General features: G+C 34.8%; 1 protein-coding gene across 1 annotated transcript in view; it reads right to left on the minus strand.

The window, feature by feature from the left end:
* The window catches only part of LOC106060335 (uncharacterized), a 36578-nt gene that overhangs the window by 8014 nt on the left and 11618 nt on the right, over nt 1-16946 (minus strand). The window contains exons 12-21 of the mRNA XM_056021854.1: nt 15069-15259; nt 13619-13764; nt 11611-11712; nt 10900-10960; nt 9946-10121; nt 9661-9754; nt 9116-9190; nt 8811-8841; nt 2803-3032; nt 31-613 (exon numbers count right to left, since the gene is read on the minus strand). Of these exons, the coding sequence (XP_055877829.1) occupies nt 31-613; nt 2803-3032; nt 8811-8841; nt 9116-9190; nt 9661-9754; nt 9946-10121; nt 10900-10960; nt 11611-11712; nt 13619-13764; nt 15069-15259 (1689 nt within the window). The remainder of the gene's footprint in view (nt 1-30; nt 614-2802; nt 3033-8810; nt 8842-9115; nt 9191-9660; nt 9755-9945; nt 10122-10899; nt 10961-11610; nt 11713-13618; nt 13765-15068; nt 15260-16946) is intronic.

Consider the following 16946-nt stretch of genomic DNA (forward strand, 5'->3'; position numbering starts at 1 on the left):
GAGAAATAATGGAATAGTTTTAAAACTTACTTGTCTCCTGTGTAACACTAGTCAATGTGTCGTAATGAGAAGTCTGATACGAGAATGTCTGATTCAACTTGCCAGTATGAAGATCAGGTTGTGAGCTCGTTGTAACATCTTTGTGCTCGGCAGCATGTGGATACATTATTTTGTCTCCGCATGCTTTAACAGCTGACTGACCAACTGCCACATTGCAGTCCTCCTGTTTATCGGCAGCATCCACTTCCTTTGTTCTACCAGCAGCGTCTACAAAATCATGTTTCCCAGCATCCCCCACATGCTCCGGTTTCTGACTAGCAGGAAGTAGGTCCCAGAAAGAATCATCCAGAAAGCCTTCCGTCAGACTGTTTAGCATACTGTCACCAAAGCCGTCTAGAATAGAACTCTCTTTGGCTCCTTCTGCGGGGACATCAGACTTTGGACAGCTGGGTCCTATGCCTGAATCACTGGGATTCTTCTCACACACTTGTATGATGGGGGACTGATAGTCAGCTCCTGATGACGAAACAATTCTAGAGTGAACCAGCTGAAGCTCATCAAGAAAAGCTTGGTGTCTACTGCGGTCATCTGTGACCACTAGATTTGTTTTGACCTGAAAACACAATTAGAAATAAAAAAACTTCTCAAATGAATGAATGACAAGCTGAACTGGTCAAATGTGTTAGATAAGAAAGTTAAAAAGTAAAACTGATTTCAGAAGTCAATAAACAAGTAACAACATTAGTATCAATAGGCAATGATAGGATAGAGGAATGTATTGGTCTAGGTACTGATAGGATAGATAAAAGTACTTTTCTAGGCACTGATAGGATAGATGAAAGTACTTGTCTAGGCACTGATAGGATAGATGAAAGTACTTGTCTAGGTACTGATAGGATATATGAAAGTACTTGTCTAGGTACTGATAGGATAGATGAAAGTACTTGTCTAGGCACTGATAGGGTAGATGAAAATACTTGTCTAGGTAATGATAGGATAGATGAAAGTACATGTCTAGGCACTGATAGGATAGATGAAAGTACTTGTCTAGGCACTGATAGGATAGATGAAAATACTTGTCTAGGCAATGATAGGATAGATAAAAGTACTTGTCTAGGCACTGATAGGATAGATGAAAGTACTTGTCTAGGCACTGATAGGATAGATGAAAGTACTTGTCTAGGCACTGATAGGATAGATGAAAGTACTAATCTAGGCACTGATAGGATAGATGAAAGTACTTGTCTAGGCACTGATAGGATAGATGAAAGTACTTGTCTAGGTACTGATAGGATATATGAAAGTACTTGTCTAGGCACTGATAGGATAGATGAAAGTACTTGTCTAGGTACTGATAGGGTAGATGAAAGTACTTGTCTAGGCACTGATAGGATAGATGAAAGTACTTGTCTAGGCACTGATAGGGTAGATGAAAGTACTTGTCTAGGCACTGATAGGATAGATGAAAGTACTTGTCTAGGCACTGATAGGATAGGGGAAAGTACTTGTCTAGGCACTGATAGGACAGGGGAAAGTACTAGTCTCATCAATCTCCATCACAATAATCTCTTCAGTAATTTTAACAAGACAGTAATACTACTGAGCTTGAAAACACTACTTATTGTAAAGAAATTCTGCACATTGGCTGAGATTGCTAAAAGTGAGGCAGCACAGTGGCTGAGAGGTAAAGCACTTGACTTCCAGACTGATGAGTCTCAGGTTTTAAACTCAGTGCAGACTGGGATTTTTTAAATTTTGAGATTTTGAGGGCGCCCCTAAGCACACCCAACTCGGATGAAATTTGTTAAGGAAAAAGTAAAGGTGGTTGCTCGTTTGTGCTGGCCACATGGCACCCTCATTAACCATGGCACACAGAAACAGATGACCTTTACATCATAGATTGCGAGGTCTAAGTGGGGTACTTTACTTTTTTTTTTATGTTTTAAAAGCTCAGAGGATTTCATGAAGAATGTATGCTTGTAAAACAAACTTTCTTCCATTCCCTAAAGGTTCTCTTTGAGCTGCTTTCTTTGATGAGAATAAACTTAGAAATAAATTCACAATTTCAGTGAAAATAATTAAGCAAAAGTTCAACTTTTACATAGTCCATATACCCCAGAATGCTAGTTGGAACTTGTATAAATAACAAAAAGTTAATATAACCATGTAAAGTAGCAATTATACATAAAACACTGAACCATAATCTTCAAATACAAAAACAAAATCTAATAAAATACTCAGAAAAACACAAAGATAAAGGCACATTCCTCGTTCCATATGCTAGGACAAATGAGTACAAATACTCCTTCTTCCCTAGTGCTATTAGAACATGGAATGGGTTGCCTGAGCCAGCCAGGAATACACCAGTGACTTGACAGAATTTAAGTCATTGGTTAACATGCATGACTAGATGCATGACGCGTAGGATGTTATCATCTTCTTATTTGAAGTAATGTCTGTATTTTATAAGAAGATATTCAGGTAAGATTGGATTGATTACTTTTTCTGAATAATTTGCTTATTATCTTGAATTTCAGATAAAGCTAATACTCCAAAGTCCTCCAAGTATCTTCCAGAAGACAAAGATATTATTCTCTCAACTACAGCTTCATTCCAAGGAAGAACTTTACAAAGTATCCCCAAAAACTTTGTTTTAATATCAAAGCTTCACAATGGAGATGTTTGGTTTGTATTATAAATTCATGTTGTGCTTACAACACTGAAATGTTTACAGACCATTTATCCAATAATTTCTAGAACATAAACAGTTTAGCCCTATTCAAAATAAATAAGATTAATCACCTTAGGGACCACTTTCAAACGCTTATAGTCTCCCTTGTTATTATCTCCCTTGTTGTGGTCCCCATACAGTTCACAGAGTGCATTCCTAGCTCTGTTCACTACAGAGTCAGAGACGAGAGGCAACTGGGGCTTGGCTGGGTTTGTGTCAGAACACTTGGGTGTGCTGGAACATTTGACCACTGGTGTTGAGCTGAGATTGCCGAGATCTACTGATGATAACTTAGTCGTATCTGAAAAAAAGTTTTGGCTCATCAATAAAAAGTCCAATTTATGTTCAATGGATGTATCTTCGGGGGATATATTCTGATTATTGAATAAATTCACCACTGCGGTGAATGTATGTGAAATAAATTCATGTGTGGTTTCTGGTACAATTAAACAAAAAAGTCCCAACAAACAAAATGAAATGTTTCAACTACTTTTAAAATTAAACATTGGGATTATCTAAACGCTTAATTCTGTTAAAATAGAATTTAAAAAGTTAAATTAGTAGCTTGATGTACTTAAAGTCTTGCTACAATAAAACTGATGACTAACATCTCTCTATGCATTATTTTGAAAACTATGTTGAATTCTCACAAGAAAAATGATCTAAGACTAAGACTAAGACTGCTTTATTGATCCTTACGGAAATTTGTTGTGATTAAATGTACTAATTTGTCCTAGCATACAGAACGAGGAATGTGCCTTTATCTTTGTGTCTTTCTGAGTATTTAATTATCTTGAACTCAAGTCTATAAATGTAAATACCAGTGAAATGACAATTTTTAATTAATTTTTACTTTATCAATATCAGACTCCTGTGGTAAGATGCATCATGGCACTGTGTACCGTGTGGGTTACCTCAGTTTACATCAGAACTGTTTGATTCCTTTGATGCGGACACTTCTAACCCATACAACATCCTAAACACCATCCCAAACCAAACTCACCAACCACTAGCCAGATCCACTCCTTCTTATCTTATCTTATATAATACAGACGTTACTTCAAAAAAGAAGATGATTACGTCCTACGCGTCATGCATTTAGTCATGCATATTAACCAATGACTTAAATTCTGCCAAGTCACTGGTTTTCCTGGCTAGCTCAGGCAACCCATTCCATGCTCTAATAGCACTAGGGAAGAAGGAGTATTTGTACAAATTTGTCCTAGCATATGGGACGAGGAATGTGCCTTTATCTTTGTGTCTTTCAGAGTATTTTATTAAATTTTGTTTTTGTATTTGAAGATTATGGTTCAGTGTTTTATGTATGATTGCTACTTTACTTTTGAGCCTTCTGTCCTGAAGGCTTTCTAAATTTAGTGATTTTACTAAAGGTGTTACTCTAGTCAAATGTGAATATTCGTTTGTTATGAATCGCACTGCTCTATTTTGTGTCTGTTCTAATTTCTTAATGTTTTCTTGAGTTGAGGGGTCCCAAACAGAGGATGCATATTCTATTATTGGCCTAACCAAGGTTAAATAACATTTTAGTTTTATGTTCTTATTTGATTTATAGAAATTTCTTTTAATAAATCCTAATGCTTTGTTTGATTTTTTTGTAGTTTCATCAATATGTGGATTCCATGACAGTTTTTCATTTATTATAACACCTAGGTATTTTGCGTTTTTAGTCTGTGTTACTGGTTTGCCATGAATAAGATAAGTGGAATTAATTTGTTTTAGTTTTTTTGTTACTCTTAACAACTGACATTTTTCTGGGTGGAAAGACATGCTCCAATTTGATTCCCATTTCTGTAATTCATCTAATTCTCTTTGTAAAATATCTGTGTCTTGTGTTGTTTTTATTGTTCTATATATTATGCAATCGTCTGCAAATAATCTGACTTTTGTTCCTGAACTAATGCAATTTGGTAAATCATTTATGTAAATTAAAAATAGTAGTGGACCCAAGACTGTTCCTTGAGGTACACCTGAGTTTACTGTTATCGGTGTTGATTTAGAGCCATTTATTATTACAGTTTGTTCTCTCCCTATCAGAAAGTCTTTAATCCACTGATGCAGTGGACCATTAATGCCGAAATATTTTAATTTTTTAAGCAAACTATGGTGGTGAACTTTGTCAAAAGCCTTAGAAAAATCTAGTAAGATAGCATCTATTTGTTCACTATTATCTAAACCTTTTGAAAAATCATCAATTAGTCCTATTAGTTGTGTTTCACATGATCTATATTTCCTAAAGCCATGTTGGTATGGTGTGAGGACATTATGTTTGTCTAAGTGGTTTATGATGTTGCTACATATTATGTGTTCTAGGATTTTACATGTGATGCTGGTAAGTGATACTGGTCTGTAGTTTCCTGGGTCAGATTTTTCTCCTTTTTTAAATAGGGGGGTGACATTAGCTTCTTTCCAGTCCTTTGGTACTCTGCCCTGGTTAAGTGAAGCCTGAAAGAGTATTTTGAACACTGGGGCTAGCTCATTACTTAGTTCTTTGAGTAATCTAGCTGGAATACCATCAGGTCCAGAAGCTTTATTTGGTTTGGTGTTGGCTAATAGTTTTTGAATTCCATTTTCTTGTACTACTATATCTTCTATGTTGTCTACTTGGTTCAAATTCAGTAATATGTCTTTGTCTCCTGGGGCTGAGAATGCTGATGCAAAGTATTTGTTTAGAATGTTTGCTTTAGTTTCATTATCATTATGTATTATGTTATGTTCATCTTTTAATGGCGCTACGCCTGTTGTTTCCATTTTCTTAGACTTAATGTATGACCATAGGTTTTTGTTGTTGTCTTTAGATATTACATTGTTTATGTATTCACTCTGCAGCTGTCTGCTTACTTTTTGGGTTAAGTGTTTAATTTTTATATACTTTTTGTAAACTCTTTCTGCATTAGTTTCTTTAAATTTTCTATATAGGTTTTCCTTCTGTTTACAAAGCTTCTTTAGTCTATTATTAAACCAGCATTTATTTATTTTGTTTGATGTGTATTTAGTTGGTATTTGATTTTCTATAATGCTTTTAAGATGGTTTTTAATGAAATTCCATTAACTCCTGTTAAACCTAAATCTACTAAAATTAATACAACAGCCTCACTAAACAAACCTACTAAAGAAGTAACACCAAAATACCTTAAAACCTTAGTAATAAATTTTCAAAGCATTAGGAACAAAACAGCAGACTTAGAAATTTTATTAGAATGTGAGAAACCAGACATAATTGCAGGAACAGAAACTTGGCTACATCCTGAAATTTATAATGCAGAAATTTTCAATAGTAATTATGAAATTTTTAGAAAAGATAGGGCTGATAATCATGGAGGAGTTCTTTTAGCAATAAAAAACACTCTTATAGCAGAAGAAATTACCTTACCTAACTCAAAAAATATAGAATCAACATTTTGTAAAATTAATACCACCTCAACATCCCTAATAATAGGCAGCATTTACAGACCACCAAATTCTAGTTTAGAATACATGCAGGAACTATGTAATCAGATTACTACACTTAAAGAGACAAATAAAAATGCAGTTTTTTGGATTATGGGTGATTTCAACCTACCTGATATAAATTGGAAAACACTAACCATAGATAAACACCAAAACCTTAAGGACATAAATGAGCTTTTCATAGAAACTTTACACAACCTAAGTTAAGATCAAATCATTAAAAAGCCAACTAGATTAAACAACACATTAGATCTCTTCTTAACCAACAGACCTGGATTAGTAGTTGATTATGATATTATCCCTGGTCTATCAGACCATGAGATCATAAAAATACACAGATAAAAGCAGTAGCCAATATAAAACCCAAAAGAAAAATCTTACTCTGGAATAAATGTAACCTAACACAACTACACCAAGCTGCATTAAACTTTCAACAAACATTCTTATTAGAAAAAGACATTAACCAACCAGTCGATGACCTCTGGAATTTCATTAAAAACCATCTTAAAAGCATTATAGAAAATCATATACCAACTAAATACACATCAAACAAAATAAATAAATGCTGGTTTAATAATAGACTAAAGAAGCTTTGTAAACAGAAGTAAAACCTATATAGAAAATTTAAAGAAACTAATGCAGAAAGAGTTTACAAAAAGTATATAAAAATTAAACACTTAACCCAAAAAGTAAGCAGACAGCTGCAGAGTGAATACATAAACAATGTAATATCTAAAGATAACAACAAAAACCTATGGTCATACATTAAGTCTAAGAAAATGGAAACAACAGGCATAGCGCCATTAAAAGATGAACATAACATAATACATAATGATAATGAAACTAAAGCAAACATCCTAAACAAATACTTTGCATCAGCATTCTCAACCCCAGGAGACAAAGACATATTACTGAATTTGAACCAAGTAGACAACATAGAAGATATAGTAGTACAAGAAAATGGAATTCAAAAACTATTAGCCAACACCAAACCAAATAAAGCTTCTGGACCTGATGGTATTCCAGCGAGATTACTCAAAGAACTAAGTAATGAGCTAGCCCCTGTGTTCAAAATACTCTTTCAGGCTTCACTTAACCAGGGCAGAGTACCAAAGGACTGGAAAGAAGCTAATGTCACCCCCCTATTTAAAAAAGGAGAAAAATCTGACCCAGGAAACTACAGACCAGTATCACTTACCAGCATCACATGTAAAATCCTAGAACACATAATATGTAGCAACATTATAAACCACTTAGACAAACATAATGTCCTCACACCATACCAACATGGCTTTAGGAAATATAGATCATGTGAAACACAACTAATAGAACTAATTGATGATTTTTCAAAAGGTTTAGATAATAGTGAACAAATAGATGCTATCTTACTAGATTTTTCTAAGGCTTTTGACAAAGTTCACCACCATAGTTTGCTTAAAAAATTAAAATATTTCGGCATTAATGGTCCACTGCATCAGTGGATTAAAGATTTTCTGATAGGGAGAGAACAAACTGTAATAAGAAATGGCTCTAAATCAACACCAATAACAGTAAACTCAGGTGTACCTCAAGGAACAGTCTTGGGTCCACTACTATTTTTAATTTACATAAATGATTTACCAAATTGCATTACTTCAGGAACAAAAGTCAGATTATTTGCAGACGATTGCATAATATATAGAACAATAAAAACATCACAAGACACAGATATTTTACAAAGAGAATTAGATGAATTACAGAAATGGGAATCAAATTGGAGCATGTCTTTCCACCCAGAAAAATGTCAGTTGTTAAGAGTAACAAAAAAACTAAAACAAATTAATTCCACTTATCTTATTCATGGCAAACCAGTAACACAGACTAAAAACGCAAAATACCTAGGTGTTATAATAAATGAAAAACTATCATGGAATCCACATATTGATGAAACTACAAAAAAATCAAACAAAGCATTAGGATTTATTAAAAGAAATTTCTATAAATCAAATAAGAACATAAAACTAAAATGTTATTTAACCTTGGTTAGGCCAATAATAGAATATGCATCCTCCGTTTGGGACCCCTCAACTCAAGAAAACATTAAGAAACTGGAACAGACACAAAATAGAGCAGTGAGATTCATAACAAACGAATATTCACATTTGACTAGAGTAACACCTTTAGTAAAATCACTAAATTTAGAAAGCCTTCAGGACAGAAGGCTCAAAAGTAAAGTAGCAATCATACATAAAATACTGAACCATAATCTTCAAATACAAAAACAAAATTTAATAAAATACTCTGAAAGACAGAAAGATAAAGGCACATTCCTCGTCCCATATGCTAGGACAAATTTGTACAAATACTCCTTCTTCCCTAGTACTATTAGAGCATGGAATGGGTTGCCTGAGCTAGCCAGGAAAACCAGTGACTTGGCAGAATTTAAGTCATTGGTTAATATGCATGACTAAATGCATGACGCGTAGGACGTAATCATCTTCTTTTTTGAAGTAACGTCTGTATTATATAAGATAAGAAGATAAGTCAAGAGGCTGATAAATATACATGAACTGTACCGAGCTACTGACTATTTGTGTTTTTTTTTCAAATGGACTTACTGAAGCAGACTTACCTTTGTTTAGTGAGGAGTCATTGGGACCTAACTGAAGAAACAAAACATGACAATGATTTCAAAACATGACAATGATTTCAAAACAAGACAATGATTGAAAAACATGACAATGATTTCAAAGGCAAACTCTTACCATGTGAATTGAACTAAGGCTAAACTATTTCATGAAAATTGTAAGAAAAAAACAACAAACAAATGTGAACAAATATTCCCAGCAATACCCTCACTGTGTCAATACAACAGTCTATAACCATGGACATTTAAAGAGTACATCGAGTGTCATCAATACAACAGTAAGAACATACTTCACTTAGAGATTCAGAATCTGTGCTTCCTTTGGGTGCCATGCTTCCTTTTAGGATAGCTTGACGGAGGCGGTGCTGAGAACAAAAAAATGTTTTGTCGTCACAAGTAAAAATAATCTAGCATTGTTTTAAAATAATCTAGCATTGTTTTATGTCTGAGTCTGTAAGCTTTAATTGCACAAATCTTAATTATCCTATCCCAATGATATAACAATTAATAACTAATGTTTTTAATGACAGCACGCACATTGGATGACCAGACAGCCCTATAGAGATTTGACACAATATTGATCATTTGATGAAGATTTGATGTTGACCAGATCAAGAGTGAGGACTTTTTTTTTAAGTAAATAGCTGTCATTTACAAGCATTTCACCCATTGAGCTTACTAATAAGACTGTTGCCACACTTTAAATCACAAATTTATTGGCTTCTAGAGTTTCTGATATTTTTACTACAAAACAATATTTTTTTAGTTAATGGTACAAATACAAAACTCGCCTTTTTTGCACACACGGAAACGATTTGCTTAACAGAAAACGTACTTGATTTAAGCGTTGCTGGAAGCTAGATGTTAAAGTTTTCACATAGTTTTTTGGTGGTGTGTCAGCTTCATTCACGCTGCAATCTTTTGGTGTCCTGTTGATAAAATTTAGTAAAATTCTTAGCACGCATTTGATACAAAAATAGCTGATTCTTGTCTATGGTTAAAAAGGTTTTTGTCTTGTTTGAAAAACATCTTAATGGCTAAAGTTGATTCAACTTAGGTATTAATTTAGTGGAAAGGTGAGTTAGCTTGTGTATTTAATTTAGTGGAAAGGGGAGCTTACTTCTGCTGCGAGTGAGATATGAAATCACTTGGTAAAGTCGAAGCTCTCTCTCCATCCCCGCAGGATCCAAGTTTGTTTGCCTCATGATGTAATAGACATGCACTTCCAGGGTTTGACTTGAGGAGTGGCCACTGATGTGAGAAATGTGACGCAGGCTTGACTTTCAAGTCTCTAGTCTGTCACATCAGGATTAGACAACACTAACATAAAAAATGTAACTAGAATCTAGATTGTTTGTTCTAAGCTATAAATTAAATGTAGATTTTAAATGTAACACTAAATACTGCTACTAGCTGTTTATTTATGTGCATGCTGAGAACTACAGAACATTGTCAAGTATTTGACAACTGTCTTGTATTAGAATAAAAAATGATATACATATAAATTTGTCTTTAGAAAAATAAAAATTTTAAACATAAAAATTATGTCTCAAGTTTAGATACTTATTAGTGAGTCACTGGATGAAATGTCTAAAATTTAGATAAATTAATCAGGTCATAAAAAACTTGTTGTTGTTTTTTTAAAGCACATCTTCCTTCAATATTGCAAAGAGTATTTCAATGGGCTTACAGACCAGCTATTTTGTACATTATAGGGTGCACAAAATGTTCATAAAAATCTATTTATTTATTCACCTGTAGTGAATACGAAGAAACATTTCGTTGAATGTGGGAATGCCCACTGAAGAGAGGTTCAAAATAGCCAAATTGAATATAATATTTTGAACAATAAGTCAAACCAGATTTTTCCCCGTGTGAAAAATTAGTAATCTTTTTTTTCTCAAAGATGTACATAAAATGTTGAATTTCAGGAAAATCTTTAGAGCTCTTTTCAAAATTAAAAAATGTGATCTTTGAAATATGAAATATTTTGCAACAAGGAAAGCAAACAAACAAAAGCATGAACACTGAAAATCCAAAGGAACAAACTGAATCAATTAACTTTTAAATTTACCATCTTATTTGTGACAGGACTTGGTGAATTTGAATCTGAATCATCTAATAGGATGTCATTGCTGGGAGAAAAATGCCAATGTGTACATTTCTATAATATTTTGGAAGTCTAGGTTTATCATTGTTTTTTTTTTAAACATAAATTTGGGGTTTTATTTTTTCAAGATCCACATGGCTTGCTGAGACCTATCTACAGGGAGAACAGAACCAGGGTAAAGAAGATGAGGCAGACAGAAGAACTGATGGGAAGGCAATGTCAAAGCACAGACAGGCCTTTCAATGGAAGAGACTCTGATCCTTGCGCAAGCCAATGAAGAAGAGAGAAATGGTCGACAGATCACGTGTGGTGCCCCAATGGTCCAAAAGACTAAGGGACAGGTGAAGGTGAATGAAGACTACTAACCAACTGTCATTTAAGACTAAATAAAAATTGATTAAAAAAAAAAAAAGTAAAAAAACAGGTGACTGATGACTGCCTAGTATTGTACCCTTCAGACTATCATTATGATGGCTCCATTATCAAACTCATGTCTGCTTCCTTTCCAACATCCTGCAGAAGTTTCACCCTTCATTTCACCTATCCCATTGGGGCACCACACAAGATTTGACAACCATCTTTCTCCATTCCTCTGTCTTTTGCCTAGGATAGGAATGTCCAAAACATAAAACATATTGTGTATAGTGCTAAATCTAGTGTAGTTATATTTTATACCTTTGTTCGACAGAAAGTTCTAGAGAATTTCTAGTTTCACTATCACTTAAAGTTGCAGGCTTTTCAACAAGACTTGAGTCTCCATGCTCCAGACTGCTAGCTCTGCAAGGGAAAACATTCATCAGCTAGTTGTCTTAAAAAACCTGAAATTCTGACTTCATTCGTAAAGAGTTATGTCTATTCAAGATGGTATATGTTTTGTTTCCGATAGGTTGTGGGCATATTTATTACGCTAGTAAAAATCAAAAAGTGTATTTCAAACATTAAAACTGAAACTTTAGAACACAAACTATAAGGAGAGTTGGCAGATCTGGAAACCAGTGTGCAATTCACTACTCGTCTGAACACTCCAACACAGAAATGAGAATGAAGAAGAAGATTTATAAGTTTAAATTTTCTGTTTAAACATACTAGATTTCAAGATCAACTTTATATAGTACTAGTTAGTACAAGTCTTTATAGAGATGTTCAATGTTCATAACACATTACTCAGTGATACTCTGTGGCATTTTACGTCTCGAGAGACGATCGTTTCCCTTTGCAACTTCTTGTGTGACTAAAGAGGACAATCCTTGATACACAGATGCAGTCACATGTCGGGCATATGTAATCACCAGGCCCCGTTGCATTTTCAACCTTCTTTCTGCTGCTGTTGTGTATGGCATCTGCATATCTGTGACCCTTCCTTTATGCTTTCTTTCCATGTGGATCAATCCAGTGCCACTTTTTCCCACCTGCTAGTGTCGATTTTGAAGAGCTTCATGTCGCGTTTGCATACTTGACCTGGTTTAAGTCATTGATACATCTGCAACTAAATACTCAAATATCAAAAACTCTACTAGCTCAGCCAATCAGCATGTCAACACTGGTACTATATTTACAAGCCAACACAGCACTAGTACATACTGATCTGTCTGTCCTATTAAACTTCACCCACCCCATCAAACTCATCAACAAGTACTGTGATGTGAGACACCAAATGTCTGGGTTGCTGAGGAAAACTGAACAAGGACAAACTATCAGCTAAATTAATGCAAAAGATCAAATGTTACCTTGTTGAGAAACACAAATGGTCCTGAGTCCAAGCAGTCGTGTCATCATCAGCAGTGGATGAACTTTGAGAACAAGGACAAACTATGAGCTAAAATAATGCAAAAGATAAAATGTTACCTTGTTGAGAAACACAAATTGTCCTGAGTCCAAGCAGCCGTGTCATCATCAGTAGTGGATGAACTTTGAGAACAAGGACAAACTATGAGCTAAAATAATGCAAAAGATAAAATGTTACAATGTTGAGAAACACAAATTGTCCTGAGTCCAAGCAGCCGTGTCATCATCAGTAGTGGATGAACTATGAGAACAAGGACAAACTATCAGCTAAATTAATGCAAAAGATAAAATGTTACCTTGTTAAGAAACACAAATTGTCCTGAGTCCAAGCAGCCGTGTCATCATCAGTAGTGGATGAACTTTGAGAACAAGGACAAACTATGAGCTAAAATAATGCAAAAGATAAAATGTTACCTTGTTAAGAAACACAAATTGTCCTGAGTCCAAGCAGTCGTGTCATCATCAGCAGTGGATGAACTTTGAGAACAAGGACAAACTATGAGCTAAAATAATGCAAAAGATAAAATGTTACCTTGTTGAGAAACACAAATTGTCCTGAGTCCAAGCAGTCGTGTCATCATCAGTAGTGGATGAACTTTGAGAACAAGGACAAACTATGAGCTAAAATAATGCAAAAGATAAAATGTTACCTTGTTGAGAAACACAAATTGTCCTGAGTCCAAGCAGCCATGTCATCATCAGCAGTGGATGAACTTTGAGAACAAGGACAAACTATGAGCTAAAATAATGCAAAAGATAAAATGTTACCTTGTTGAGAAACACAAATTGTCCTGAGTCCAAGCAGCCGTGTCATCATCAGTAGTGGATGAACTTTGAGAACAAGGACAAGAACAAGGACAAACTATGAGCTAAAATAATGCAAAAGATAAAATGTTACCTTGTTGAGAAACACAAATTGTCCTGGGTCCAAGCAGCCATGTCATCATCAGCAGCGGATGAACTATGAGAAGAGGAGGAGGACTGTTTTCTCTGTGTTGCAAAATTGGCCGATCTGTTTTTCCCTTTGGAATCCGTCCCATAAGTCTTATAAGAGAAACACATTGAATAAGAGAACCTATTTCAAGCTATATCAGGCTAACAAATAATAATATATTCATGTATAAACAATTATGTAATAATGGCTGCCTGGTCGTGCAGTTTGCGCGCTGGGCTGTCGTTTGGACTTATCGATGGTCTCAGGTTCAAACACTGCCTACTCCCATCCCATTGTCGTACTGTGGGAGATTTGAACTAGGAAATAGATTGTCTTCAACTCTGACCATCCAAAACATGGTCTCAGGTTCAAACACTGCCAACTCCCATCCCATTGTCGTACTGTGGGAGATTTGAACTAGGAAATAGATTGTCTTCAACTCTGACCATCCAAAACATGTAAAACATTTAAAAAAAAAAACATTTTACAAATGTATTCAAGTGTGAACTAAAATGTATTTTGGTACAAACAATAATATATTCATGGTCAGAGTATAATTGATGTTAATAAAAACTGAATCGTTAGCATTAGATGAAGACGACATCAGCTGAGAATAGAGATCATGGTGTGTCTTCATGGTGTTGTTTTATTTTACTTTTGTCGTAATATTCAAGTATTCTCTCTAATCACACACAAACATCTTGTTTTTTTTTAGTTATTTGAAGAACCGCAGTGTCGCAATTGATATGAATAGAGTTTAATATCTTCAAACTCAATCAAACAAATAATCCAACAATGAAAACAAGTTTGAATAATCCAACAATGAACACAAGTTTGAATACTCCAACAATGAACACAAGTTTGAATAATCCAACAATGAACACAAGTTTGAATAATCCAACAATGAACACAAGTTTGAATAATCCAACAATGAACACAAGTTTGAATAATCCAACAATGAACACAAGTTTGAATAATCCAACAATGAACACGTTTGAATAATCCAACAATGAACACAAGTTTGAATAATCCAACAATGAACACAAGTTTGAATAATCCAACAATGAAAACAAGTTTGAATAATCCTACAATGAACACAAGTTTGAATAATCCAACAATGAACACGATTTTACATGGGTGTTTGTTGTTTTCTTGGAGTGGAAGAGGACAGGTGTTTTTTTGCTGTCATTGAGACTTTTTCCTATTGTTATAAACTTGTTTTTTTTATTTCCTGGATAGTTGGGAGTTTTTGTGATTCATTTAATGTAAATTCATATGTTAATTAGTGCATATCATCGGTCTGCAGTGATCAAAGTCCTAGTGTTTCTATTTAGCCCAGTTAAGGTTCTGACACATGTAATACTTTGAGCAAAAATGAAAGTACTATCAACAAGTCCAAAAGTAAAAAACTTACATCTGGACTAAGCCACTCCAGTATGTTGGTAAATTTCTGTAACCTCTCATCATGGCGATGCACCAAGCCGTAGCCAACCAGAGTTCTCAGTTTCAGGGGCAGTCTGGCGACATTCAGGTTTAACGTCTTGCCAGAGTCAACAACTTTTTGCCTGATGGCTTCGGGCTGGTAGTCTCTCCATGGAAGCTCTCCTGGCAAACGTTGAATATGGAAGAGTATTTGTGAACATTATAAAATAAGAGCTACATAAGACAACAATGGCACAACCAAGAATTATTTATTTCATTAAATTAAGAATTTAACTTTTTAAATTGTTCAAACCCCAAACATCAGTTTTACAAATATGAATGTATGCTGCATTTGTGAACATATAAATTCTAACATATGCAAGCCATATGATAACATTTGTGCACATATAAATTCTAACATATGCAAGCCATAGGATAACACTGCTCTACCAGTTGTTCACATTATTGAACGGTTGAAAACAGCTGTGTATCAAATATAACAAATTGCTCATGTTGTATGAACATATCTTTATAAAGTCACATATTTTTTTATTTTAATGTTTTTTGCAAAGAGAGGAAGGAAAAAAGTATAGTTTTGGCAGATGGGGAGATCAATGACATGGCCTAAACTTTTAAGCACCTGGCTCCTGGGGCAGATGATTTCGTTGCCAACAATGATTATAACACCAAATAAAGGAACAACCAAGATTAGGGCTACTAAGAAAAATATCCTCCTTCAAAAAGCCTCGTCAATATTTTACCAATCCCTTATGTTTCAAGTTACATCAACTCTGGTTTGGCAATCTGAACTTTCAAAATATCCATAAAATCTGCTCTTCAAATAATTAGCAACAAACACACACATACATGTTTAAGGTAACGCTAACCATCAAAAAACACCATTAGTGGCAAGAATTGAACATTCCACTATCACAGAGAAAATAGGTCACCACTCACAAAAAACAAGAACTCTATTGTTTACTTGTCAATTAAAACCTCGAATTCAAATCAACTCGATGTAATGTTAGAATGAAACTGTAGTATGCATGGACATTTGTTTTGCTATCATGTTTCGTTCGATGTAATGCAAAGAAGCACAACAAAACTCCTCAAGAATTAAATGTGAAACATGAGCACCAACACTTTGTATTTGTGTGTCAGCTTAATCGCTACCTAGATTGAAGCTTCCTTGTTGAATGTATTGATGCTGTCCAATTTGTCATATTGAGACATACACAGTTTAAACAGAGCCATCGTTGGTCTAATTTACGCCTAAAGGCTATTTGTGTGTCAGCTCTGTTTGGATGGTTGGTGGAGGCAAGTATTTCAGGGTGGGGAAGGGACTGGGTCGGGCATGTGACAGTTGACCGCTGGGCGACGAGTGCGTGCTTGCAAACGCTATCGATTAGAAAGATCTTTTTTGGAGGTCTAGTTGGTATAATGGTTAGTTCACTTGGCACTGCGTTGCTACTTGTTTTACATGTTTCGGATGTTCCTTCAGAGTTGAAGATAATTACTTCCTAGTCCAAACCTACCGCAGGACAACAGGGGATGGGAGCGGGCAGGGTTTGAACCCGGGACCATTGATAAATCTGAACGACAGTCTAGCGCGCAAAACGCACGGCCAGGCAGCCATACTTGACGGAGTTGTTGCATCAAAGGGTCATAGCTATATTTAATTCACCATTAAAATTAAAATTCACCATTCATTAAAATTTATTTTGTTTAAATTGGTCTCTAGTGCCGCCTTTATGTATGTATGTAATATGTATGCAAGACTAAACATGCAACTAGTGATATAACTGACCTGTTTGCCAGGTTCCTCTAATAATCTACTTATCATCGGAAATGTCTGCAACAAAATGAGAAC

This window comes from Biomphalaria glabrata, chromosome 2 (assembly GCF_947242115.1).
Source record: "Biomphalaria glabrata chromosome 2, xgBioGlab47.1, whole genome shotgun sequence".
NCBI lineage: Eukaryota > Metazoa > Mollusca > Gastropoda > Planorbidae > Biomphalaria > Biomphalaria glabrata.